Source organism: Octodon degus, unplaced genomic scaffold (genome assembly GCF_000260255.1).
Source record: "Octodon degus isolate 3935 unplaced genomic scaffold, OctDeg1.0 scaffold00065, whole genome shotgun sequence".
Taxonomy (NCBI): Eukaryota; Metazoa; Chordata; class Mammalia; order Rodentia; family Octodontidae; genus Octodon; species Octodon degus.
In genome coordinates this window covers 10,226,568-10,248,658 of record NW_004524641.1, presented here as the reverse complement: position 1 = coordinate 10,248,658, position 22,091 = coordinate 10,226,568, and the positions used below count along the sequence as shown (strand labels likewise).

At 33.8% G+C, this 22,091-nt stretch overlaps 1 protein-coding gene across 1 annotated transcript in view; it reads left to right on the top strand.

Annotated features, from left to right (window-relative positions):
• Ubr3 (ubiquitin protein ligase E3 component n-recognin 3 (putative)) overlaps positions 1–21,891 on the top strand; it is a 187,218-nt gene extending 165,327 nt beyond the window's left edge. Inside the window, exons 29-34 of the mRNA XM_023719126.1 lie at positions 562–669; positions 798–923; positions 11,059–11,238; positions 18,268–18,477; positions 19,004–19,143; positions 19,425–21,891. Of these exons, the coding sequence (XP_023574894.1) occupies positions 562–669; positions 798–923; positions 11,059–11,238; positions 18,268–18,477; positions 19,004–19,143; positions 19,425–19,542 (882 nt within the window). The 3' untranslated portion in view covers positions 19,543–21,891. The remainder of the gene's footprint in view (positions 1–561; positions 670–797; positions 924–11,058; positions 11,239–18,267; positions 18,478–19,003; positions 19,144–19,424) is intronic.
• Positions 21,892–22,091: the final 200 nt, after the last annotated feature.

Here is a 22,091-nt window from a genome sequence, read left to right as displayed (position 1 = left end):
TTTTAAGAAAGTTGTAAAGTAAAAAGCGTTTGTGACTCAAATAGATTTTCTTCTATTATATGCATATATAATTTGTACTACTGTAAAAAATACATATATACTTTTTCGATCACATTGTAAATATTTTCCATATAGTTCCAATTTGTGATATTCACTGCTAGTGAAGAATATTCTTTCACATCCATGTTGTATAATTTAGGGTGGTGCCTCATTTTTATTAGTCTTTTCTAACTTTTTTGTGATTATCAGGTTATAATGAGTGTCTTGTGCATATAGCATTTTTAAAAGTATTCCCTTAGGTTGAGTTAAAGGCATAATTTACATATTTCCCTATACATTCTGTAATTCATATGTTGTGTTTTAAAGACCTATTGTACTAGCATTGACAACCTACACAATTTCATTGTGAATTGAATTTATATACTTTTGCCCAGATTTCAAAGAATTCTGACTTATTTGCTTAAAATAATATATTAACCATTTTACTTGTGTAAAGGTTTTATTTTCAGTTTTTTGTAATTTTCAGTGACCCATGTGACTAATACTCTAAATTTTTTCCAGAATATGTGTGATGCTGAAAAGTCTTATGAAGTGTTATTGAGTTTTGTTATAAGTGAACTATCTAAAGGAAAGTTATACCATGAAGAAGGGACTCAAGAATGTACAATGGTATGCTTTTACTAAGATCAGATATGATTTTTGAGCAAAAAAATAGATTTTTATTGCCATTGTGAGTGTAACTTTAAAGCTACATCTATTATAGAATAAATTGTTCAACTTTTCTTTTTTAACCTTAGGTTAGTCCTACTGCTTGGTCACCTGAATCCATGGAGAAATACTTACAAGACTTCTGCTTACCTTTCCTTAGAATCACCAGCCTTCTTCAGCACCACCTTTTTGGGGAAGATTTACCTAGTTGCCAGGTATAATTTGGGATACAAAGTAGGGAGCCTTGTTTTTATAATGTTAATTTAAAAAATTATTGATATATTGTATAATACTTATTATGATACATATATCTGTCACATATTTGTCTACCTCAGAAGAATAAGTATTTAAAATATTTACTATTTCTGTGATGCTTAGTATTCACCCATTTTTATGGCAATATTACCATTGTTGCATATTTGAGCAGTGTTGCATTAAGTCAGTGATAATTCTTGCCCAATACTTAAATAAGATCATAATATTCAGTATAATGAAGTTATTACTAGCATCATTAACTTTTAATAGTCTTAAATATTTTATTGTTCAGAAAACTGATTGTTTGAAGGTGTGATAGCATCTTTGTGATTTTTTTTGATAGCAATAAAATATTTGATGTGTAACTACCTATGTTAAAAGTTGGATGAATGAATTATTACTGGTTTAATCTATTTCATAGAATGTGAGTCAGCAAGAAAGTAACATGGTAGGAAATCAGAAGATGAGTAAACCTAGACTGTGTTTTTAGGATATGAGCCTAACATTGTATCCATTCAGTTCTGGAGAATTTGACCTATGAATTAGGGCATTTACCATACTTACTGGCCTTGAAGCCTGAAGTATATCAGAATTAAACAATTCTTATTCGTCCTGTCCTAGCCAGTCAACCATTGCATTTTATAGTTGGGTTCTTTGTTTTTTTCAAGGACTTCAAGGTAAACTCTGCATATTTGTCACCTAAACATTCTCTTTAGACCTTTAAGAGGGTTAAGGCTAGGGTTAGGATGTTGAACAAATGATGTTGAGCATCACTGAACAAAGATGTTGAACAGATACTAATCTGTTAGATATTTTCTTCCGTAGATTTTTATAATTTTTTTTTGATTTTTTTGCCATATTTATTTATTTTTTTCCCATAATTTTATTGAGAAACAAATAGCAATGAGAAGTTTCAAACCAAATTGGTAGGACAGTTTCAATAATTAACACATTGCATACATTCTTCCTAGTGGTGAATTACTGTACAAGATGCGGACATGATATCCTATTTACAAACACCATTAGAACAAATCCCTCTATTCATCAAAAGAATGCAACCATATATCCATCCCAACCACCTTGAATACACAGATACAAAATGGACATTCATCTATATCCCCTTTTTTTGTTAAGTTCCGTTATTTGAATATTATAGGTGTGTAAACTCAGCAAAATATTCTAAAAGAGTCCAGTAGTCCATAATAGTATTGGGTCTTCCGCTTGACTGGAAATGTCAGAAATTGTTGACCTGAGTTCCCTACAGCTCAACATAACAACATGGCTTTACTTCTTATATTTCATTTTTATACTTTTCTGCTGGATGGTTAAGACCAAGGTAAAGCAGGACCTATGCAACGAGAGTTGTAGCTTTGGGTCTGATAAGGTCAGTGAAATCCCCTCAGGATTTATCCTGAGATCTTGTACCTCAGATTGTAGAACCTTTGTCAGTGTCAGCCATGTGAATGAGTTATGGCCATTGCTTGGCCAATGTGCTCTCTGTGAAAGCCTGAGAGAATGTTCTCTCTCTATGTGACTCTCCTTAGGCACACTTTACATCATCGGTCACTTTCCTCTTTGGCCCCATACTCTCCTTGATCAGAAAATTTGGGGCACTACCTAGTTACATGACATTACAGTACAAATTCTCATATGTCCTGAGTCTTAATTGACCTTGGAAGGCTAGGGCCAAAATGTTGGCTTTCCTTAGATTTTTAGAATTTTAACTTTAAAAAGGTGTATTTCCTTCAGGCAGAAGAGCGTCCTTAAGCATGCAGATTACTCAGTTGAAATCAGCTTCTTCCTTTATCAACTCTGTTTTCTCATTTAGAAGGCATTGGTTATAGTTCTTTCCATTCTTGCTTGTTATTTATTTTTGTTAGTGTACTTTCCCCCATGAGTTGGAAAGTATCCTGAGGCCGAAGCTTATGACCTGGGTGTTAAAAGTAATGCCTGTGCTGGAGTACCAAGGAGGAGGTGCGTGAAATTGGGTGGATGAAAATAGTGTCAGACAGAGAAAGAGTCAGAGAGAGGTTAAAATTAAATTACAGTGTATCTTGATTTAATGTGAGGGAATTTGGACCACTGAAAGAGTTTGGATAAAAATGTGATGTCCTTCTAATTTTATTTCAAGATAAAACTTCATTGTAGTTTAAGAGAGATTACAGCAGTGAGAAATGGAGGGATTAGGTACAAAAAAGACCATTTGGAAAAGGACATACTAGGAATAGAAGAGGATAGGAAATTATTTGATACTTCAGAGATAGAATAATGTCAGGATTTGGAATGAAAATATTTTTTATATATTCAAATTGATGGGCTAGTTGGACCATTTAGGAGGTTCTACTCAACTAAAGAGAGAAAAGTGGGGCTTCCGATAGAGGTGTCTAGCTATTTAGATTCCTGACCACTCTGTTACATGATGTTTCTTCAGAAAATAATTAAAACACAAATTACTATTTGATTTTTTAAAAAGCATCTCATGAGATTTTCTTTGTTTAGAATAATTTCTTTTGAACACTTTGTTCAAGTTAAATAAGGAAAAATGAGATTCTTTCAACAATTTTTCCCCATTGAGAGTTTTCTTATTTTAATGACCCACACCTGGACTCAACATATGCTTCATGTGAAGGGCCAAGTCTTTCTGAAGTAGCCTATGGATCTGCCCCTGAATTGTATAGATCTTTGCTAATTTTTATGTTGTTTGATTTCCTGTCATAAAGAAGTTAAAAAAATAGTTTTTCCACCATTAGTAGATTTCACCTTCCCAAGTTATATTTGTGCCTTACATTTTAAAATAAATGTTTTCTCTCAAGAGAACAGGAGGATCTATTATAAATATATTTGCACAAAATAACAGTTGACAGAATTAAAAGAAGTAGTAAATCTACATATAGTTGGAGACTTCACTGTACTTAGCAATCAGTAATCAATAGATAGGAAAGAATATCTAAACATTGTCAATAGTGATATAATTTACTATGCCAGCAAGTAGCACAATTCATATTTTTATAAGTATAAATGGAACTGTTCACTAGAATATGACGAATATCAGCAAGTTTTAAAGAAGTGAATCATAAAACATGTTTTCTTAACCGCACAAAGTAAAATTAGAAATCATTAGCTAACATATAGAAAATGCCCAAATATGCAATAAAGAACACAGTTGTTTTGTGTTTTTTTTTTTTTTTTTTTTTTTTTTTTTTGCAGAACCAGGGATTGAACTCAGGCCCTTTGCACTTGCTAGGCAAAAGAACATATTTTTAAGTAACTTACAGATAAAACCTGAAGCCACAAGGCAATTATAAAATATCTTCAATAATGAAAGTATAACATCAAGAAATTTAAGATGCAGCAAAGCCATGTCTTAAAGATTTATAACTTAAAAGGCTTGTATTTTATTAAAAAAGGAGGTTAAACCAACCAATCTATGTTTCCAGCATTTAGAATTGTAACGCAAATTAGACCCCGAAAATATCGTCAAAGAAATGTATTTTCTCCTCAGCCTGGTAAGTTGAAACAGACGCCTGTATCAAAAGACAGACTAACACGAGAAAATGAATTTTTAAAGATGTGTACTAAATATCACACTGGAAAAACCTCAGTGACAGTGACTCAAAGCCATGGCTTAAAACTCTGACTTACAAAAATATCCTCAATAAAGATCAATAAATTTTAGAAAAATGATAAGACAAAGGAAAGCAGTTCTAGACTTTCAGAGAAGTAGGGAATTGTAGGAAGGTAAATTATAAGGGAGTAAACTAAATGAATCATCATTTGTTTGTAGATCCCGCTGGTGCCACATATGAGCTGGTAAGAGTTGTCTCCAGTAAAGAGAATTTACATCCTGTCTTAAAGAGGAAGCAGGGTAGGATGCAAAGACCCTTTCTTCAGTTTGCTGCTGCTTCAGCTCAAAAGTATATGTCTGAGAGGCATATCTTGGAGTGACATATTCTCATTTCTTTCACAAGTTTAAAAAAAAAAGAAAAATAGGTCACCAGAGAAGAAATCAGTGAAGTTGTAATGGAGAAACAGTCGAGAGTAGAATGAACCCAAAATCTGGTTGCTTGCAAAGACCAATACATCTAGATGATAGGAGCTTAGCTGAACCAAGAGAGAATTGAATTGCCATGTATCAGGGTAGTCAGTTAAAGCAGCAAACCAACAATTGTTTGTAATCTGTGATGCTGCAAGCAAGAGGCTGACCGTGGAGGAAAAAAATGCTACCTTCCCCTTGGCATGGTGCAAGGTGTGAGGTGAATCAGTGCAATATGGAGGTTGTTTCACTGTTGAGGGAGCCTTGAAGGAAAGGCTGTGATTTTATGACTGATGAGGGTGAATGAAGCAGGGAAGGACAGACTGGAAAACACAGGGGTGCTAAGTTAGAGTGGAAGCAAGTGTCTCCAGACTTTCTCTTCCCCCTCCTTGAAGACACTATTAGCAGAGCTCTCTAAAGAGTTTTCTGCCCAAGACTTCAGATAAAGAATTAAGGCAAAAAGTGCTGGAGATCGATCTGTCTGTCTGTCTGTCTGTCTGTCTGTCTGTCTGTCTGCCCATCCATCCATCCATCCATCCATCCATCCATCCATCCATCCATCCATCCATCCGTACACAGAATGAATCGCGGTGGCCTGAGACCTTCACTGCAGTTCCCTTCAGAGACTGCAGTACTTTGGCTGTACAGTGCTCAGTGTCAGGAGGGCAGTTTTCCATCATGAGATTTGTCAGGAAACATCCTAGTAATTGCCTGTGGTTAGGCATGAAAAAACACATGGTTCATAGGGAAAAAAACAAGGCACAAATTAGCAATATCAGTAATCAAGGAGAAGACAGACTCATAAGAGAATATTGTGAATGACATTTAATAATTTAGATGAAATAGACAAATTTCTTAAATGATACAGATTGCTAAAACTGACTCAAGAAAAATATAGCCTAAATACATCTATATTGAGTAACAAAACTAGTTTATTCAATTTACATAATTATTTTTTAAAAAATAACTTTGTGTCAACAAAGATAAGATGGTGAATCCTGTGAAACATTTAGGAAAGAAATCTTATCAATGCTATGTAAAAATAGAGGAGTAAGAAACTCTTCAGGTCCTGTTTTATAAGACCAGCTTCACCAAGCATCACAAGAAAACTGCATATCTCCATTAATGTAAAAGCAAAAGGCTTTAATACAAGTCATATTAGTAATAGGATAATAGCCCATGGGCAAATGGATCACCCCCGGCTTTATAGATATAACTGATAAATAAAAATTATATATTATTTATAAGATTTTTATATATAGACATTGTAAAATAATTACTACAAACAAGCTGATATGTATCATCTCACAGTTATCTTTTTCTGGTGAGAACATTTAAGATCCAGTCTCTCAGCAAATTTCAAGATTTCAGTGTAGTATTAAAAGATCATCAACAGGCTATAATTAGCTCTCCAGAACTTACTCAGCTTATACCTGAAAGTTCGTACATTTTGACCAACATCTCCCTATTTCTCCTGCTCCTTGGCTATTGGCAACCACAATTCTATGCCACTTCTGAGTTTGATTTTTTGAAATTCCATATATAAGTGGGATTATATAATATTTGTGCCTCTATGACTGACTTCTTTGACTCAGTTAATGCCCCTCATACATTTTTCACAAATCATATGATTTCTATTCCTTTTTGTGTCACATATATTTTTACTGACTGACCCATCATTGGAGTCTTTGGTTGATTCCATATTGTGGCCCTTGTTAATAGGTTGTAGTGAATATGGGCATAACCAAGTAGGTTTATTCTACGAATTAACCAGTTGACATAACAAAAATCATAACAATCAAAATTAAAGTTAATTAATATAGTATATTAATGGAATAAATTTTAAAAGATATGATAATCTCAGATGTCAAAGAAAAAGCATTTGACAAAAAGTCCAGCATCTTTCCTGGGGGAAAAACAACAAAAACAGCAGGAAGCAATCTTAATGAAACCAGGAATAGAAAAGAATTTTCTCAAAGTAATAAACGGTATCTATGAAAAATCTATAGCTACCACCAGTCATATTGCATGGTGAAAGACAGGAAACAGATTAGGAACAAGGCATGGGTCTTCACTCTTACCACCTTTTCTAGCATTCTACTAGGCTCCCTCACAAGGCAAACTAGAAAAATAAATACTCAAATTGGAAAGGCAGAGGTAAAACAGTCTCTGCTCACAAATTAGCTGCTGTTATATGTAAAATATAAGGAATCTCAAAAAACTTATTAGAGCTAATAAGTTCAGCAAGGATATGGGATAAATGTATTTCAAATTTAGCTATATTTCTGTATATTAACACTGAACAATCAGGAATTAAAATTAAGAATTTCATTTATAGTAGAGGATGTGAAACTATTCTGGAATTGGACCACAGCAATGATGCTCTATTATATGAATATACTAAAACCAACTGAATTATGTATTTTTTAGAAGGTGACTTTTTGATATTTGAATCATATCTCAAAAATAATTACACATAGCAAAGACTTGTCTCCAACATACATCAGCAATCTTATAACTCGATAATAAAGAAAAAAAAATCCAACACAAAATGGGCAAAAAAATATAGACACTTCTTGAAAGGATATATATGAATGGCAAGAAATAGATGAAGGGTGCTTAACATACTGTTCATAAGAGAGGTACAGATTTGTATGAGTGAATACCAAGTGTTGGTAAAGATTTGGAGTACTAGAATTCTCATTCCTTACTGGTAGGAATGCAAAGTGGTATAGTCAACTGTAAAAGTTTACTTACTTAATTCAGCCAAATCTCACAATATCTATCAAATGAAATGAAAACATTTGTCCACATAAAGACTTTAAATAAATGTTCTCAACAACCAGTTAGTGATACTAAAAATGCCCAAAATCCATGAATGCATGAATAAAATGTGGTATAGTGTTAGAGCAGACTATTATTAAGCAATTAAAAGGAACATGACATTGATATATACGATAACATGACTGAACCTCAAAATATTACTCTGAAAGATACCAAAAACAGAAGACTACATACTGTATGATTCCACTTAAATGGCTATTTTAAAATTCTTAAGCTTATTGGTACATATTGATCATACTCATCATAGGGAATTTGTATCTGTTTTATGATATATCTTGATTCCTCTTTTGTTTTCTCATTTCCCTTCCCTCCCTTCATCTGCTCTTCCCCTCCTTATTTACAAAGCTTTGTTTCCATTTTGTCCTTCCTTTATCATTCTCCCACATCCCTACTTCCCCTTTCATTTGAATGATTTATTCCTATTTTACAAAACATTTTATACACTTTCATCCTTATTTACATTTTCACTATCTCACACCAGGGAAGCATTGATACTTACACATGTGCCTGATTTATTTCATTTAAGAGTATGGTCTTAAAGTGCATCCATTTACATAGAAATGTCTCAAGTTGAATATTTCTCACACCTAGAAAGAAATTAGGGAAATAACACCTTTTACAATAGCATCAAAAAAATGAAGTACTGAGGAATCAATCTGACAAAGAAAACTAAAGATCTATACATTGAAAATTACAGTACTTTGAAAAAAGTTGAAGAAGATAACAGAAAAATGTAAAGATATCCCTTGCTCATGGGTAAGAAGAAACAACGTTGTGAAAATGGTCATACTCCCCAAATTTTTATACAGATTTAATACAATCCCAGTCAGAGTACCATTAGCACACCTCACAGAACTAGAGAAAACATTCTTAAATTGTATTTGGAGCCAGAAGAGATCTAGAATAGCAAAAAACAATTCTAGGCAACAAAGGAGGATGGGGGCACCACAATCCCTGACTTGAAATTATACTACAAAGCCACTTTGATAAAAGCAGCATGGTACTGGCAAAAAGCAGATCTGAAGATCAGAGCAGATTGCAAGATGTAGACACAACTAAAAACACACTCAGTTACCTTATCTTTGACAAAGGGGCCAACTAACTGGGTGTGGTGGTGCACACCTGTAATGCTGGTACTTGAGAGGTGGGGCAGGAGGATCTGTGAGTTGGAGACCAGCCTGCACTACAAGTGAGCTCATGGTCAGCCTGAACTACACATAGTCTCAAAAAAGATGGGGGAGGGGGTGGCACAAGTATATGAAGAGTTTTTTAAAAGCTAAAAATATAATGCCAGAAAATAGTTAAGTGTTCCTTGGGGCCAGGAGTAAGTACCAAGATTGACTATATCAGCATGAGGGAGTTTTTTTGGGTGGAATTGTTCTAAAATTTTATTATGGTGTTAGTTGCATGCGTATATATGTATATTCATCAAAGTATACTAAAAATAGGTGAATTGTATGATGTGTATTTTTTACCTCAGAATGGTTTTTAAAAATTGCCTTCTATATACAAATGATTTATAGCTTTATTTCTGGAGTTTAAAAACTTAACATTTTTTTAAGCTTGCATATCATTTTACTCTTATTTTCCATTACATATTTTACAACTTTTACTTAAATATGTAAACTAGTTTAATTTGTAAATGTTTGTTAAATGTCTACTATGTGCCAAGCAGTAGGAGTACACTATCGCTACCTTCAGGGAACTGATAAGGAAGGACAATTTATTTTTAGTTACTAATAGAAAGCATAAACATAAGAGTGAATATAAAGATTTAAATCTGAATAGAACTGGGTGATCTGAGCTCATTAAGTGGGGCTAGGGAAAGCTTTCTTGACTGTCATTTTAGAGGATGACAGGAATGGATCCAGTGGACTGTAACATCTCTGGTATAGTCTTTGAGTAAATAAAGGATAGGGGAATATATTTGTGAGACTAATTTCCTGAAAATCAACTTCTGGATAAAAGTCCTCAGATCACTGATTCCTCTGGGAGTTTTTTGTTTAAGTAGTGAGTAGAGCTTCAGGTTGTCTGGCTCTTCAATGTCTCAGTTTAAAAAGAAAAAACTCTATTACCTTTTAAAAAGCTTAATATGCTTTATACTAATTCAGAGTCCAGATACATTATTTTGCACTGCCTCTTATGAATTCCGTGTTTTTACTATTGGTCTTTATGCATAACTTGTGCATTTTAAAATAAAACAATTTTATCTTTATCCCAAATTAACTTTGTTTGCATAGAATAGCTGTCTCTGCTGTTCATGAGAGCATAGTCTGGTACAACCACTGTGGAAATGAGTGTGGAGATTCCTCAAAAAAGTAGGGTTAGAGGTTAGAGGTCCCATTTGATCCAGCTATTCCTTTTGGGTATATTTCCAGAAAAATTGAATATATATGCACACTCATGGTTATAGCAGCAGTTTGTCATAGCTAAATCTTGGAAATAACCCAAGTGCCTATCACCTGAGGAATGTTGAAAAGTGTTTTTTTTATATAATTACTCAGCTATAAAGAAAGATAAACATGACTTTTATAGGTAAATGGGTACAACTAGAGACCGTACTTGTGTGTAGACATCATATTGTCTCCCTAGTGTAAAAAACTGAAAAAGTAATATATCCAGAAGTTATAATACATGCTGTGAAAGGAAAAGAAACTGCTCAAAAGGAAAGAACAATTGGGAAGAGGGAAAGGAGAAAAATATAAATCTATATACACACAATAGCTGAGATAATTTTACTACTAATTTGTATTGATTTATGGAAAGGAACAGTTAATGCCTAATTTGATCAGTTTGCTATGCCTATATCTTGTAATCTACAACTACTCTGAAGTTAACAATATGCAACATAACAACGATTGTTAATTTTCTATTGTGTTTTGAAATTCCATATTTTTTATTCTCTTTAAAATAAAAGATAACTGGCTTTTATAGACTAGTAATTCCATATATAACAACTCTATTTTAAAACTAAACTTAGAAAAGAAGTAAATGCTACGACACAGGAGTTAAATTTCAAAGAAAAATATTTTGGCTATAGTTTGGTATTTCAGCTAGGAACCCTTTTTCTTTCACTACTTCTACTCCCTTTATTTCAGTTGACCAACTAAGTTTTCTTACTGCTCTAAAGTAATTGAAGAGGATAACACTTAAAATATCTATAGTAGAAAATGTTCGTGATTAAGTGTCATGAGAGTATTCTATTTCCTGTCTAAAAGGAAGAAGAAGAATTTTCAGTTCTTGCTAGCTGCCTGGGACTTCTGCCAACATTTTACCAAACAGAACATCCATTCATCAGTGCCTCCTGTCTGGATTGGCCAGTTCCAGCATTTGATATTATAACTCAGTGGTGTTTTGAGATGAAATCATTTACTGAAAGACATGCAGAACAAGGAAAGGTAGGTAAAAAGAGTAGTACTCATTTGTCACACTGAAGATGTGCTAGTATGTAAGAGAATAATGATGAATTTTAAATTTCATGTCATTTGTTCTTCATAGTGTTTAATAACTGATTAAATTTAAAAAATTTTGCTCATATAAAAATTACTTATGAGTATAAAGGAGAAATACTTTAGTTGACAAAGGTAAGGTATTGTTACTGTTTTAGGCCAGCATGTCTTTATTGAATTCCTTAGATAATGAGGCTTGGAAGATTCAAAAGAATTTTAAAGTAAGCAAGGAACTTGTATTCTTTTTTTGGAAGAAAACTGTCTCCACATTTTAAAAAGTGATTGTTGAACCTATACTGCAAGCTCACCTTGTGAAAAGGTTTGTATTGGAGATGAAAACTGAGAGTAGAGTGGGGCAGCAGTGAGTGACTGGCTGTGAAAACCTTGGTTTGGTGCACAGACTTTCTTCTATACGTAGAACTACAATTTTTGAGAAATGAGATGTAATAAAAATAGTATTTTAGAGAGAGAATTCTGGTGGCTTTTGTTTGGGGGGGGGGTGAGGTCTTGAACGTACTGTGTAGCCTAGGGTGGCCTCAGACTTGCAGCAAATCTCCTGCCTCAGCCTCCCAAGTACTGGAATTGCAGGTGTATGCCTCCACAACCAGTCATTCTGGTAGCTTTTTAATAGAAGAGATAGAAAACAGAGACTGTTTGGAGGTATAGAAAGTCTGGGCTACTTTTCTGATAATAGAAGTTATAAAATAACTAATGTACAAAAATGTGTAAGTCTTGGAGACCAGAAGCTCATGACTTTAAGATCCTAAATAATTAGGAGAACAGTGACCACCTATTCACAGCTCTGCTTAAACATCTTGATGGTGCCGTATTGCTTATTGAAGAAGGTAAGGAATCCCAGTGTGGCAGGCAAGGACCTTCACCATTTGGCCTTTTCATCCTCACTTTACGCCACTCCTCTGTGTTGCCTTGCTTAAATCACAAAAGAACATTTCTGAAGTGTATTTCATGTTTTTAAACTTCTGTAGTGTTCTTATTGCTGCCATTTTTATCTAAATCAACCTTATCCTCTTTTGTTATGTTAATCAATTTTGAGGCTGTTAACTCTGCTGTGAAGATTGGTCTGAGTGATAGCCCATCCTCCTGTACCGTTTGTTCTAATCTAAAGTATATTTTTGTGACTTTCCCTAACACTTGCCATATTTATCATACTTTTTTCTTTTCATCTTCCTCCTCACCCCTCCCTCCCTTCTAGAAGTAAAACTCATGGTCTGACACCTCCTAAGTATGCATTTTAGCACTGAGCTACACCCTCAGTCCCTATTTATCATACTGTTTTTTTAATCTGTCTAAATGTAGCTCCACAGAGCAGAGTTTTATCTTCCTGTACTGGAGATTAAAGCTCTCTCCCACTGAGCTACAATCCCCAGTCCTAAATTTGTTTTGTATTTGTTCGTACATTCCTGATTCCTAGAAAATGCCTGATAGAGACTAGTCATCTAATAAATACTTGCGGAAGAGTTTTGTGGAGGGATGATATCATTGACAGAAGTACAACTGATAAAAGGAAAGTTTCAGGAAATGCTAAAAATTTCATTTTAAACATCAAAGGAATGGTAAAACCCCATTATTTCAGATAGAGGTGTTAGACAATTTTTAAAACATTGAAATGAGTAGTAAAGAAAAGTAATAAATATCTCTGCTTTTTATTTTAACTGAATGTTTAAGAAGATGCTGTTTTTTTTTGGCAGCAGTGCAGTGTGAAAGAAGATGCTTTCTTACACTTTTTTTTTTTTTTTTTTCCTCCTGTTTTAGAGAAAAGGAAGGGATCCATAGATGCAGGGATAAAGCATGCACTGAGAATGCAGGACATGCTCAGCAACCCCTCCCCAAAGAATTAGATCTTGTTATTACATATAAAGATCTTTTTCCTATCTAGTACCTTCTTTACTCAATAGATTATACCTAGATTGTAGGGTTACATTTTTATATCTTTAAGTCTGGGAGGAATGAGTTGGAGTGAGAGATGGGTGTAACTGTGGAACCACAGCAGGAGAGAAAGTGAGGAATGCCTTCAAAATTTTTGTCTTTGTATGAATGATGAGGAGTTAAGAATAAGTATACGTTTTTAAGGGAATGACTATGAATATGGACATTGTTAAAAAATAAGAACTGATCATTTAAAAATACTTCATCTTTTTGTAAAATTGAGTAACAGAGATTTATCTTAAGAGTCAGAGTAGTAAAGTATACCCTCACCTATTCTACATTTCCATTCTTGTCCTTCCTTTACTTTGTTCTGTTCCTGACTCTGGCCCTGGCCAGGGGCCGACCAGATTCTCTTTCCCAGGAATTTAACATTTGACTAGAGATACATGGTGTTACAAACTGAATAATCAAAAAGTTCCATCATTAGATAGCTATGAATTACTGCTTCTGGATTTTTCTGTCAGCTAGGATTCTTTAGTTGGATACAACAAAATTTAGTTCTGATTTAATGTAAGGAAAATGAAGCAGAAGTTAAAAAAAAATTACAAGATTTGGTGGGGGAATGCTGGGTAACTTGTGGAGTTGAATAAGAGCTGAATTGCCATCTGTTGGGAAGAAGAAAAACCAGGAGGATCTCTGGCCTTTTTTTTGGAAGTGCTGTAACTAGATGATTCTGCCTCAACTCCTTTCCTTTCTTTCAAATGTGTGCTCAATACTTAGATTCCTGGGAGAAAAAAATCTGATGGGCTAACTGGAATCAATCATCCCGGGAGTTTGGCAGCATCTTATCATCAGAATTGTATGGAGAACAGGAAAAGTGGTTGTTTTTTCCAAAAACAACTTGTAATGCTATTAATATATCAGCAGAAGAAAATGATAGGCAGACTTTAGAAACCAACAGACTAGTGGCCCATTACATTGTTACCTGCCCAGCACAAATACATCCTTCTTAAAAACAAAAACAAAAACAAAACAAGACAAAAAAATCAAATACATCCTTCTTGTTCAGAAAGTTCCACTTCTGCCACTGTCCAAAGTGATGCAACTATGCCATTTATAAATTCAAATGCATTAATGATTTTTCAAAATAAGCCACCTGTAATAGCATTCAGTATTTACACACTAGGGCTCCCTGCATCTAATGTCTGTTCCACCTCTGATCTGTTAGACCTCTATGTTTTAGAAAATTTTAGTTAACGCTTTGTCATCCTGAACTCAATAGTAAGAGTAAAAGGGAATGAAAATGAAAAATATGTGGGGTCAGGGAGATAGCTCAGTAGATTAAGTGCCTGCCAGGCAAGTGCAAGATGCTGAGTTCAAATCCTTGTACAAAAAGAAAGAAAAATATGTAGCACAATAAACAAGAGAATTTATTGCATACATGACTATCTTACTCTTTTTTGTTTGGTTGCCTCAAATGGTTGTGTTTGTTTAATGAAGGAAATTACCCTCACTTTGTTCTGAGAGAACTCATCTTCCTGTTTTTGGTCCTGTCTTCTTTGTATAATGTTATAATTTTGCAAAACTATTTTATCTTTCAAGCTTGGTACATGACAGGAATGGAAGTTGGGGGTTCCTAAGTTCCAAAGCTCTGCTATCATTTATGTGATAATGCTTTTATTCTTCTTAGTAGGTGTGTCAGTCCCTCCAGATCATGCCATAAAACAATCTCATTTGTTCTACTGGTATGAAGAACCTGTGATAGTCAGATGACATTTAGATACTAATTCAGGAGGATTATTATATCCCCTGATAAATGATAGTACACAGCTTCTTTAGATATTGAAACTACAGAAGAGTCTGGTAGATTAGAGAAGCACAAATTTCTTTTTATTTTATTTTTATTTATTACTGATTAATAGGACAGTTTCAATAATTAATACATTGTACATTATTATAGTATGAGTTGCATACAGGATATCCTGTCCAAACACTATTAGTACACCTCTTTCTTCTCATTGAATTAAGCAAAAGTAACTGTATATCTATCCTAACTATTCTGCATACACAGATAAAAAATGGTCCTTCCTTTGTATCCTCTTTTTTTGTTTAGTCCTGTCAGAAATGGGTATTCCATTGGCATCTAAATACTATAGGTGCATGAATTCAGCAAAACAATCCAACACAGTCCAACAGTCCACAACAGTAGTGGGTTATCCACAGAAGTTGTTGAGTGGAGCCTTTCACAGCTCAGCATATTAATATGGCTTTACTTTATATAACTCGTTTTTATACTTTTCTACTGGATGGTTAAGACCAAGATAAAGCAAGACCTCAATAACAAGAAATGTAACTTTTGTATCTGATAAGGTCAGTCAAGTACCCTCAGGATTTATCCTGTAACCCTGTACTGCAGTTTGCAGATCCTTTATCAGTGTCAGCCATGTGGATAAGCATGTCCATTACTTGACCAATTTGCTCTCTGTGAAAGTCTGAGAGAATGAATTCTCTCCATGTGACTCTCCTTAGGCACACTCTATGTCATCGATCACATTGCTTTGTGGCCCCATAGTCTCCTTGATCAGAAAATTTGGGACACAATGAGTTACATGATGTTACAGTATAGGTTCTCCTATGTCCTGAGTCTTCACTGACCTTGAAAGGCTAGGGTCAAAATGTTGGCTCTCCTGTAGCCCTTCTATTTCTCTAATTTGTGGTCTGCAAATTTAGGTTGTTAACCCTCCAGAAGAGAAGCTTATTATTACCCTGCAACGTATGCAGTTGGATTTAACTTCACTATCTGTCTGAATATGAAGCATCTTAGGCATAACGTGGAACAGGTATTTTCCATCAAGTATTGATATGTTAAACTTTAAGTCCGTACAGAATATGGAGATAAAAATTAAAAAAATGAAAAATATTTAAAGAATATGAATAAACAATTACATATTTTTTATACAGAAATTTAGAAATTGAACCATACACACCATTATAGCAGGACAGTCCTGGAGAAGCACAAATTTCAAGCCAAGATTTTAGGTGTAATCATGAGCAGTGACATGATCATTTTCTAACTCCTAGTTCCTGTGCCTATACAGTCCAGCCTTGAGAAAGATCACCCATGTATATTGGCTGCTTAGAGTATACAGCTAATTATGTAGGAGCACATACCTTATTCCCTAGGTTCGTTTTTCCCCCCCAGCTAATGCCATCTAAAGTCCATCAGTTCGCAACTCACCCTTTAGAAGACTAGTAGTGACTGAGTATATGTTATGATCAGTGAATTCTGTGGACAGTCATCTGTTGCCTTTTGTTTCACTTTTTAAAGGAAACTCTTGAACTAGAGACTGTGGTAGAGACCATGAAGTAATATACTAGTGACCTGAGTAGGTGTCAGTTCTGTGCAGGGCAACCACTGTCCCTTCCACCCTTGGAAGGGTTCCAATCAGCCTGTTACAGAGTGGGTCCTCTCACAGAAGCTAAAACAGAATATAATTTTTAGGGTCCAGGGTTGGGTGTGGAGTCCTGTCAAGTGGCACATTATAGGCCCACATATGGCACTTAAGTTTGTTTCCATGGCCACCTTATCCATGAACTGATTGGCAAAAAGCAAGCTAGCTGCTTATCTACTCTTGATTTGGACCAAGATGGTTGATGCAGATGAGATGAAGCTGTACGAACTTGCTTGCTTTTCATATAGTTTCTAAGATAATAATTCACACTGCATTTCATCTATTTTAGGTGTAGAGTAACAAAAAAAATTTGTTAGAGCCAGATGTGATAGGTGGCATATGCCTGTAATCCCAGCACTCAGGAAACTGAGGCAGGAGGATCACCGAGAGTTTGAGGCCAGCCTGGGCTACATATTAAGTTCAAGGTCATCTTTGAACTTACTTGGAACTACATAGTGAGACCCTATCTCAAAAAAAATTTTTTTTGATGTTATTTCTAGTATTTTTACACAGCTACAGTGCAAATAGTAAATAAAGTACACTCTGCAGAGAAATGTAGCTAACTTGGTGGTTTGTTTTTTGTTTTCATACTTAAAGAAGTACATTTACTTAAAAAATAGTCATCCCTGGGGCCGGGGAGATGGCTCAGTAGAATAAGCACTTCCCTGGCAAGCACAAGGGTCTGAGTTGAATCCCTGGTTCCGCAAAAACAAACAAACAAACAAACAAACAAAAAAAAAACTAGCCCCGGTACTTGTGGATACAGGTGCTGATGTTAATAGCTTGAAGTCTAATGAATTTTAGGTATTCTAAAAATAATTAAAACAGAAATCAGCCCTGCCCTGGGCATGCTGAGCCAGCCACCAAGACTGGGCATCATGGTACGCACCTGTAATCCCAGTGCTGGGGAGGTTAAAACAGGAGGATCATTATGAGTCTGAGCTGCATAGTGAGATCCTGTACCAAATACATAAAACAATTTAAAAAAAAATCATAAGTTATAAGTTTCTCCTTAAAAAAAAAGCTGATGAATTATTTATCTGAGAAATGTCAAAATGTTGTTTTAAAAAAAATGTAAAGCAATTTAAAGCTTTTACATCACGTATTTATTTATTTATTTATTTATTTATTTATTTTTATTTTTTTGCAGGGCTGGGGATTAAACTCAGGCTTTTGAGCTTGCCAGGCAAGCGCTTATTCAACTAAGCTATCTCCCCAGCCTCTGTGTTAGGTATTTTAAAAGACAAATACAGATGGTTTCCATAGATGCTTAGAAATATTTTTTTTCTTTTAGAATAATATTGAGTTTATATATGGTTTTTAAAATAGATGTATTGCAATTGAAATCATATGAAAATAATGTTGTTATGTATAAGGTGAAAAAAAGACATGTTAAGAAAGTAGGTCATATTCTTCGAGGAAGGTTTTCTTTTTTTTAAAAAAAAAAATCTTTAGGCTTGGTGGCACATGCTGATAGTCCCAGCTACGAGAGAGGCTGAAGCAGGAGGATTGTGAATTTGAGGCCAGTCTGTGCAATAACAGGTTCTTGTCTCAAAAAAAGAAAAATTCTTTCTAAAAATAAATATTTTGTATTGGTGTCCTAAGTACATAAGATTAATAACATTTTTGGGTGTTTTAGGCCTTGCTTATCCAAGAGTCAAGATGGAAGTTACCACACCTATTACAGTTGCCTGAAAATTACAATACCATTTTCCAGTACTACCACAGAAAAACCTGTAGTGTCTGCACCAAGGTTCCTAAGGACCCTGCTGTTTGCCTTGTTTGTGGTACTTTTGTGTGCCTGAAAGGACTTTGCTGCAAGCAACAAAGTTATTGTGAATGTGTATTGGTAAGCAAAAGGGAGTAGTACAGAATTTATGAAAACTCAGATCTCTTGAAAATCTGATGTATGTCATCAAATCAGAGCATTACATTTAATATAGTGTTGGAATTGAATGTATTGGTACTATATAATGAGATTATATTTTGTTTTTTTAATCTAGTGGAAGAGGGAAAAAAAATTTAAAAACCCAAGGTTGTATTTTAGTGGGTAAAGCTTTTCTTAAATGCAATTCCAGCTCTTCTGTTTTCTCTTAATTTTAATGGTACAGACTTTTAAATGTTCTGTGAAACAACAGTCATTTGTATTGTTAAGAATGCTAGCTTGTTGAATTACACTGGCTATTAATTGCTCTTCTAGATAATACTTCTCCACTTTTCTCCTGATATATTAATAAAGGGTTGCATGTTTAACATTGGTGAAATCTTATTTTAAAAATTTAAATATCTCATTTGGGAGGCATTTAGTCAAGATGTTCTTGATTTTGTCATAAAACCCACTTATAAAATGAATTGATGTATTTTAAATTTTTTAGCATTCCCAGAATTGTGGTGCTGGAACAGGGATCTTCCTTTTGATCAATGCATCAGTGATTATCATTATTCGAGGTCACCGCTTCTGCCTCTGGGGTTCCGTTTATTTGGATGCTCATGGAGAAGAAGACCGGGATCTTAGGTAGGATCTGTGTAGATTCATCCAGGGGTATTATTGAAATTTGATCAATAAAAACCAGTATGCCATTTTGGGCTTTATAGTTAGATTTTGAAAAAAATAAGTTAGGATAATTAATTTAGAATAATTTCCAGTTTTTCAGATACTTAACCTATCAGTATGTTGAGGAAATGTGCAATAAACCAAATTACTGATATTTCTGCCACAAAGAACCTATTTTTAAAAAATGCATGTGAAATGTTCATTGTGTTATATTATTTTTAATACTATTTTCTCTGTTCTAGGCGAGGCAAGCCTCTCTACATTTGTAAGGAAAGATACAAAGTTCTTGAACAACAGTGGATTTCTCATACTTTTGATCACATCAATAAAAGATGGGGTCCACATTATAATGGACTATGACTTATCACCTCAGCATTTCATCGTATCATCATTTTCATTAGGAATTTATTTTATCAACAATAAGCTTTAACTTAATTTAGAGGATTAATGCTTTTGCTGAAGGAAAAAAAGAAAACATACATTATGAAGCCTTTTCAAAATTAGGTGCTTGGTAATTACATTAATGGTATAATGATTTTTTTAAAGTGTCTGGAAAATTTAACAATTAAGTTCAAATCATTCTTCAGTGGTCATTTTTTTAAGTGCACAATTAATAAAAAGCACAATGTGTTCACAAAATCATTGAGAAACAGTTCTCCCAACAATGCATATCAGCTATTTATTGACACTTAGAGTGGGTGTGATTTATTTGAAGTTTTACTGCTTCTATGTTTTAATTTGCATCTCCTCAACATAATGCATCCTTTTTCTCTACCATTCTTGTGTTGATTTGAGATTTTTGCTGTATGTAATTAGAAAAATATGTAAAACATGATTTATGTGAAATATTGTATAGTAAAAGTTGGTCTAATAGTAGAATTTTAAAAATTTTTCTTATTGTGAGGATCTGTTAAAAGTTTAAGGCTTTGCTGAAAACTTAATCCATTCTCAGGAATTTCATAAATATTTTCCCCAGGTAAATAATTGAAATATCTGTAAAATAAGTAGATAGCTGCTGTTAATATAATACAGTACCTTTGGGGGAGTATATGTGTGGTTGGGAAATACTTAAAAGTTAGAGTTTTGGGGTTGCAGATGTAGCTCAGTGGAGAGTGCTTGCCTACCATGCACAAGGCACTGGGTTTGATCTTAAGAACCAAAAAAGAATCAAAATTATTAAAACTTACCATTTCATTAGGGTGAATTATTGCAAGTAATAATAAATACATTTTTACTATAAAATCAAAGTTTTAGAACATACATGTGACAGATTTTGAATCTGTTCATGCCTGCCTTTTATTACTAACAAAATTTCTGTTTGTGTGATTGGACTGGAAATGCTCATACTTCCTAACAAGTGAACCCTAAGTTTTAGAACTTCTCTGTCAGCTCAGAAGTTCAGCTCTATTGTATTCATGCAGTCTCATCACTGTTATTTCTGCTTGGCTTCCTAGAAGGAAAAAGAAAAAAAGTAGTAATGACTCCTCATGAATGAGCCATGCATCCACATTCTTGGAAACCGCTGTGAAAAGCAATTTATATTGTAGGGTTTTTAAATCAGTAAGAAAGAGAATGATTGAACTCAAACCCACTCTAGAATTAGGAAAGAAAGTTTACAGAAAAGCATGTTATATATTGCTGCCAAGATCTTTTTCAAGTGATTCAGTAATTTGATAATCATTTCATACTAGTATTATCAAACAATTTCTGGTAGTTTGGACTTCCATGGCTTGTTATATATAATTACTTTTTTACATGTAAGAATAAGAAATGTCTGATAAAATATGAAAATAACATTAGATCCATGTTGCAAAATTTCTTAAATGACATGACATTATAAAATATGAAAATGAACATTAAATGATGGGTTTGCATTAAAATAGGGAAAACAGAGCAGTACATATTCAAATGTGTTCAAAACATCAAAAATTAGGCATTCTATAAAAGAAAATACATGGAAATAGCTTGCTATTTTTGTATACATTTCCAAAATATTAAGATAACTTTCTGTAATACTAGACTGATTCTGTTTGACTAAATCACTGTTCTTCTCAACACATTGCTACTTTTTAAATATTGTATCATAAGTTCAGCCTGTCATATTTTTTGCATTGCTCATTATGGATACCAGACCATTTGTAAGTGTGGTTGAAGAGCAAAGTGCTTATTTACATCTCTAGTAAACACTGTTACAGGATTCATGAACTTGAATAATTCTGCAGTTTGAAACTCTGATACTATATATACATGGTATAATGTATTCAGACTTTGATTACTACATATTTAAAATGGAATGTTTTATGGTTGTGCATATGGATGTGAAGTGAAAATATTAGCCTTAACTTTAAAATTTGGGTATTTGATAGTGTTTATTTTGATATTGGTGAATTAGTCACCAGTAAATTTTGAAAAGGCACTTGGTTGAAAATTGTACTTGAATACATACATGCATGCTGCTAAACTAGAACTTTAATTTTGCCCATAACTTTTATAAGTCCCATTTATAAGCCCACTTTTAAAAATAACAGGTCCAAGTTAGAGTGATGTGTGTATATTATTCAAAAAATGTACTGGTGTGATATCTTGTATGAATGATCATTTAAATACAGTACATTACTGTAGAAACTAAATCAACCTTTATAATTAAGCAGAAATTATAAACTAGGAATAATCAACATTGTAAGATATGTTAATAAACACTTACTGTCATTTGGTTTGTGAAAGGTCCTTAAATTGTTTAATGCTTTTTTCTTTTTTTTTTTTTGTTCCAAAGATGTTGACAATAATATATGTGAGCATGGCTTAAAAGAGCAAAAATAACGTAACTATTAGTTGCCTTACAGTGGAGTAAGTATAAAAGGTTTGCTTTATTTTTTGCCTTTATTTGCAGAGCAGGTTTTGTCCTGGTC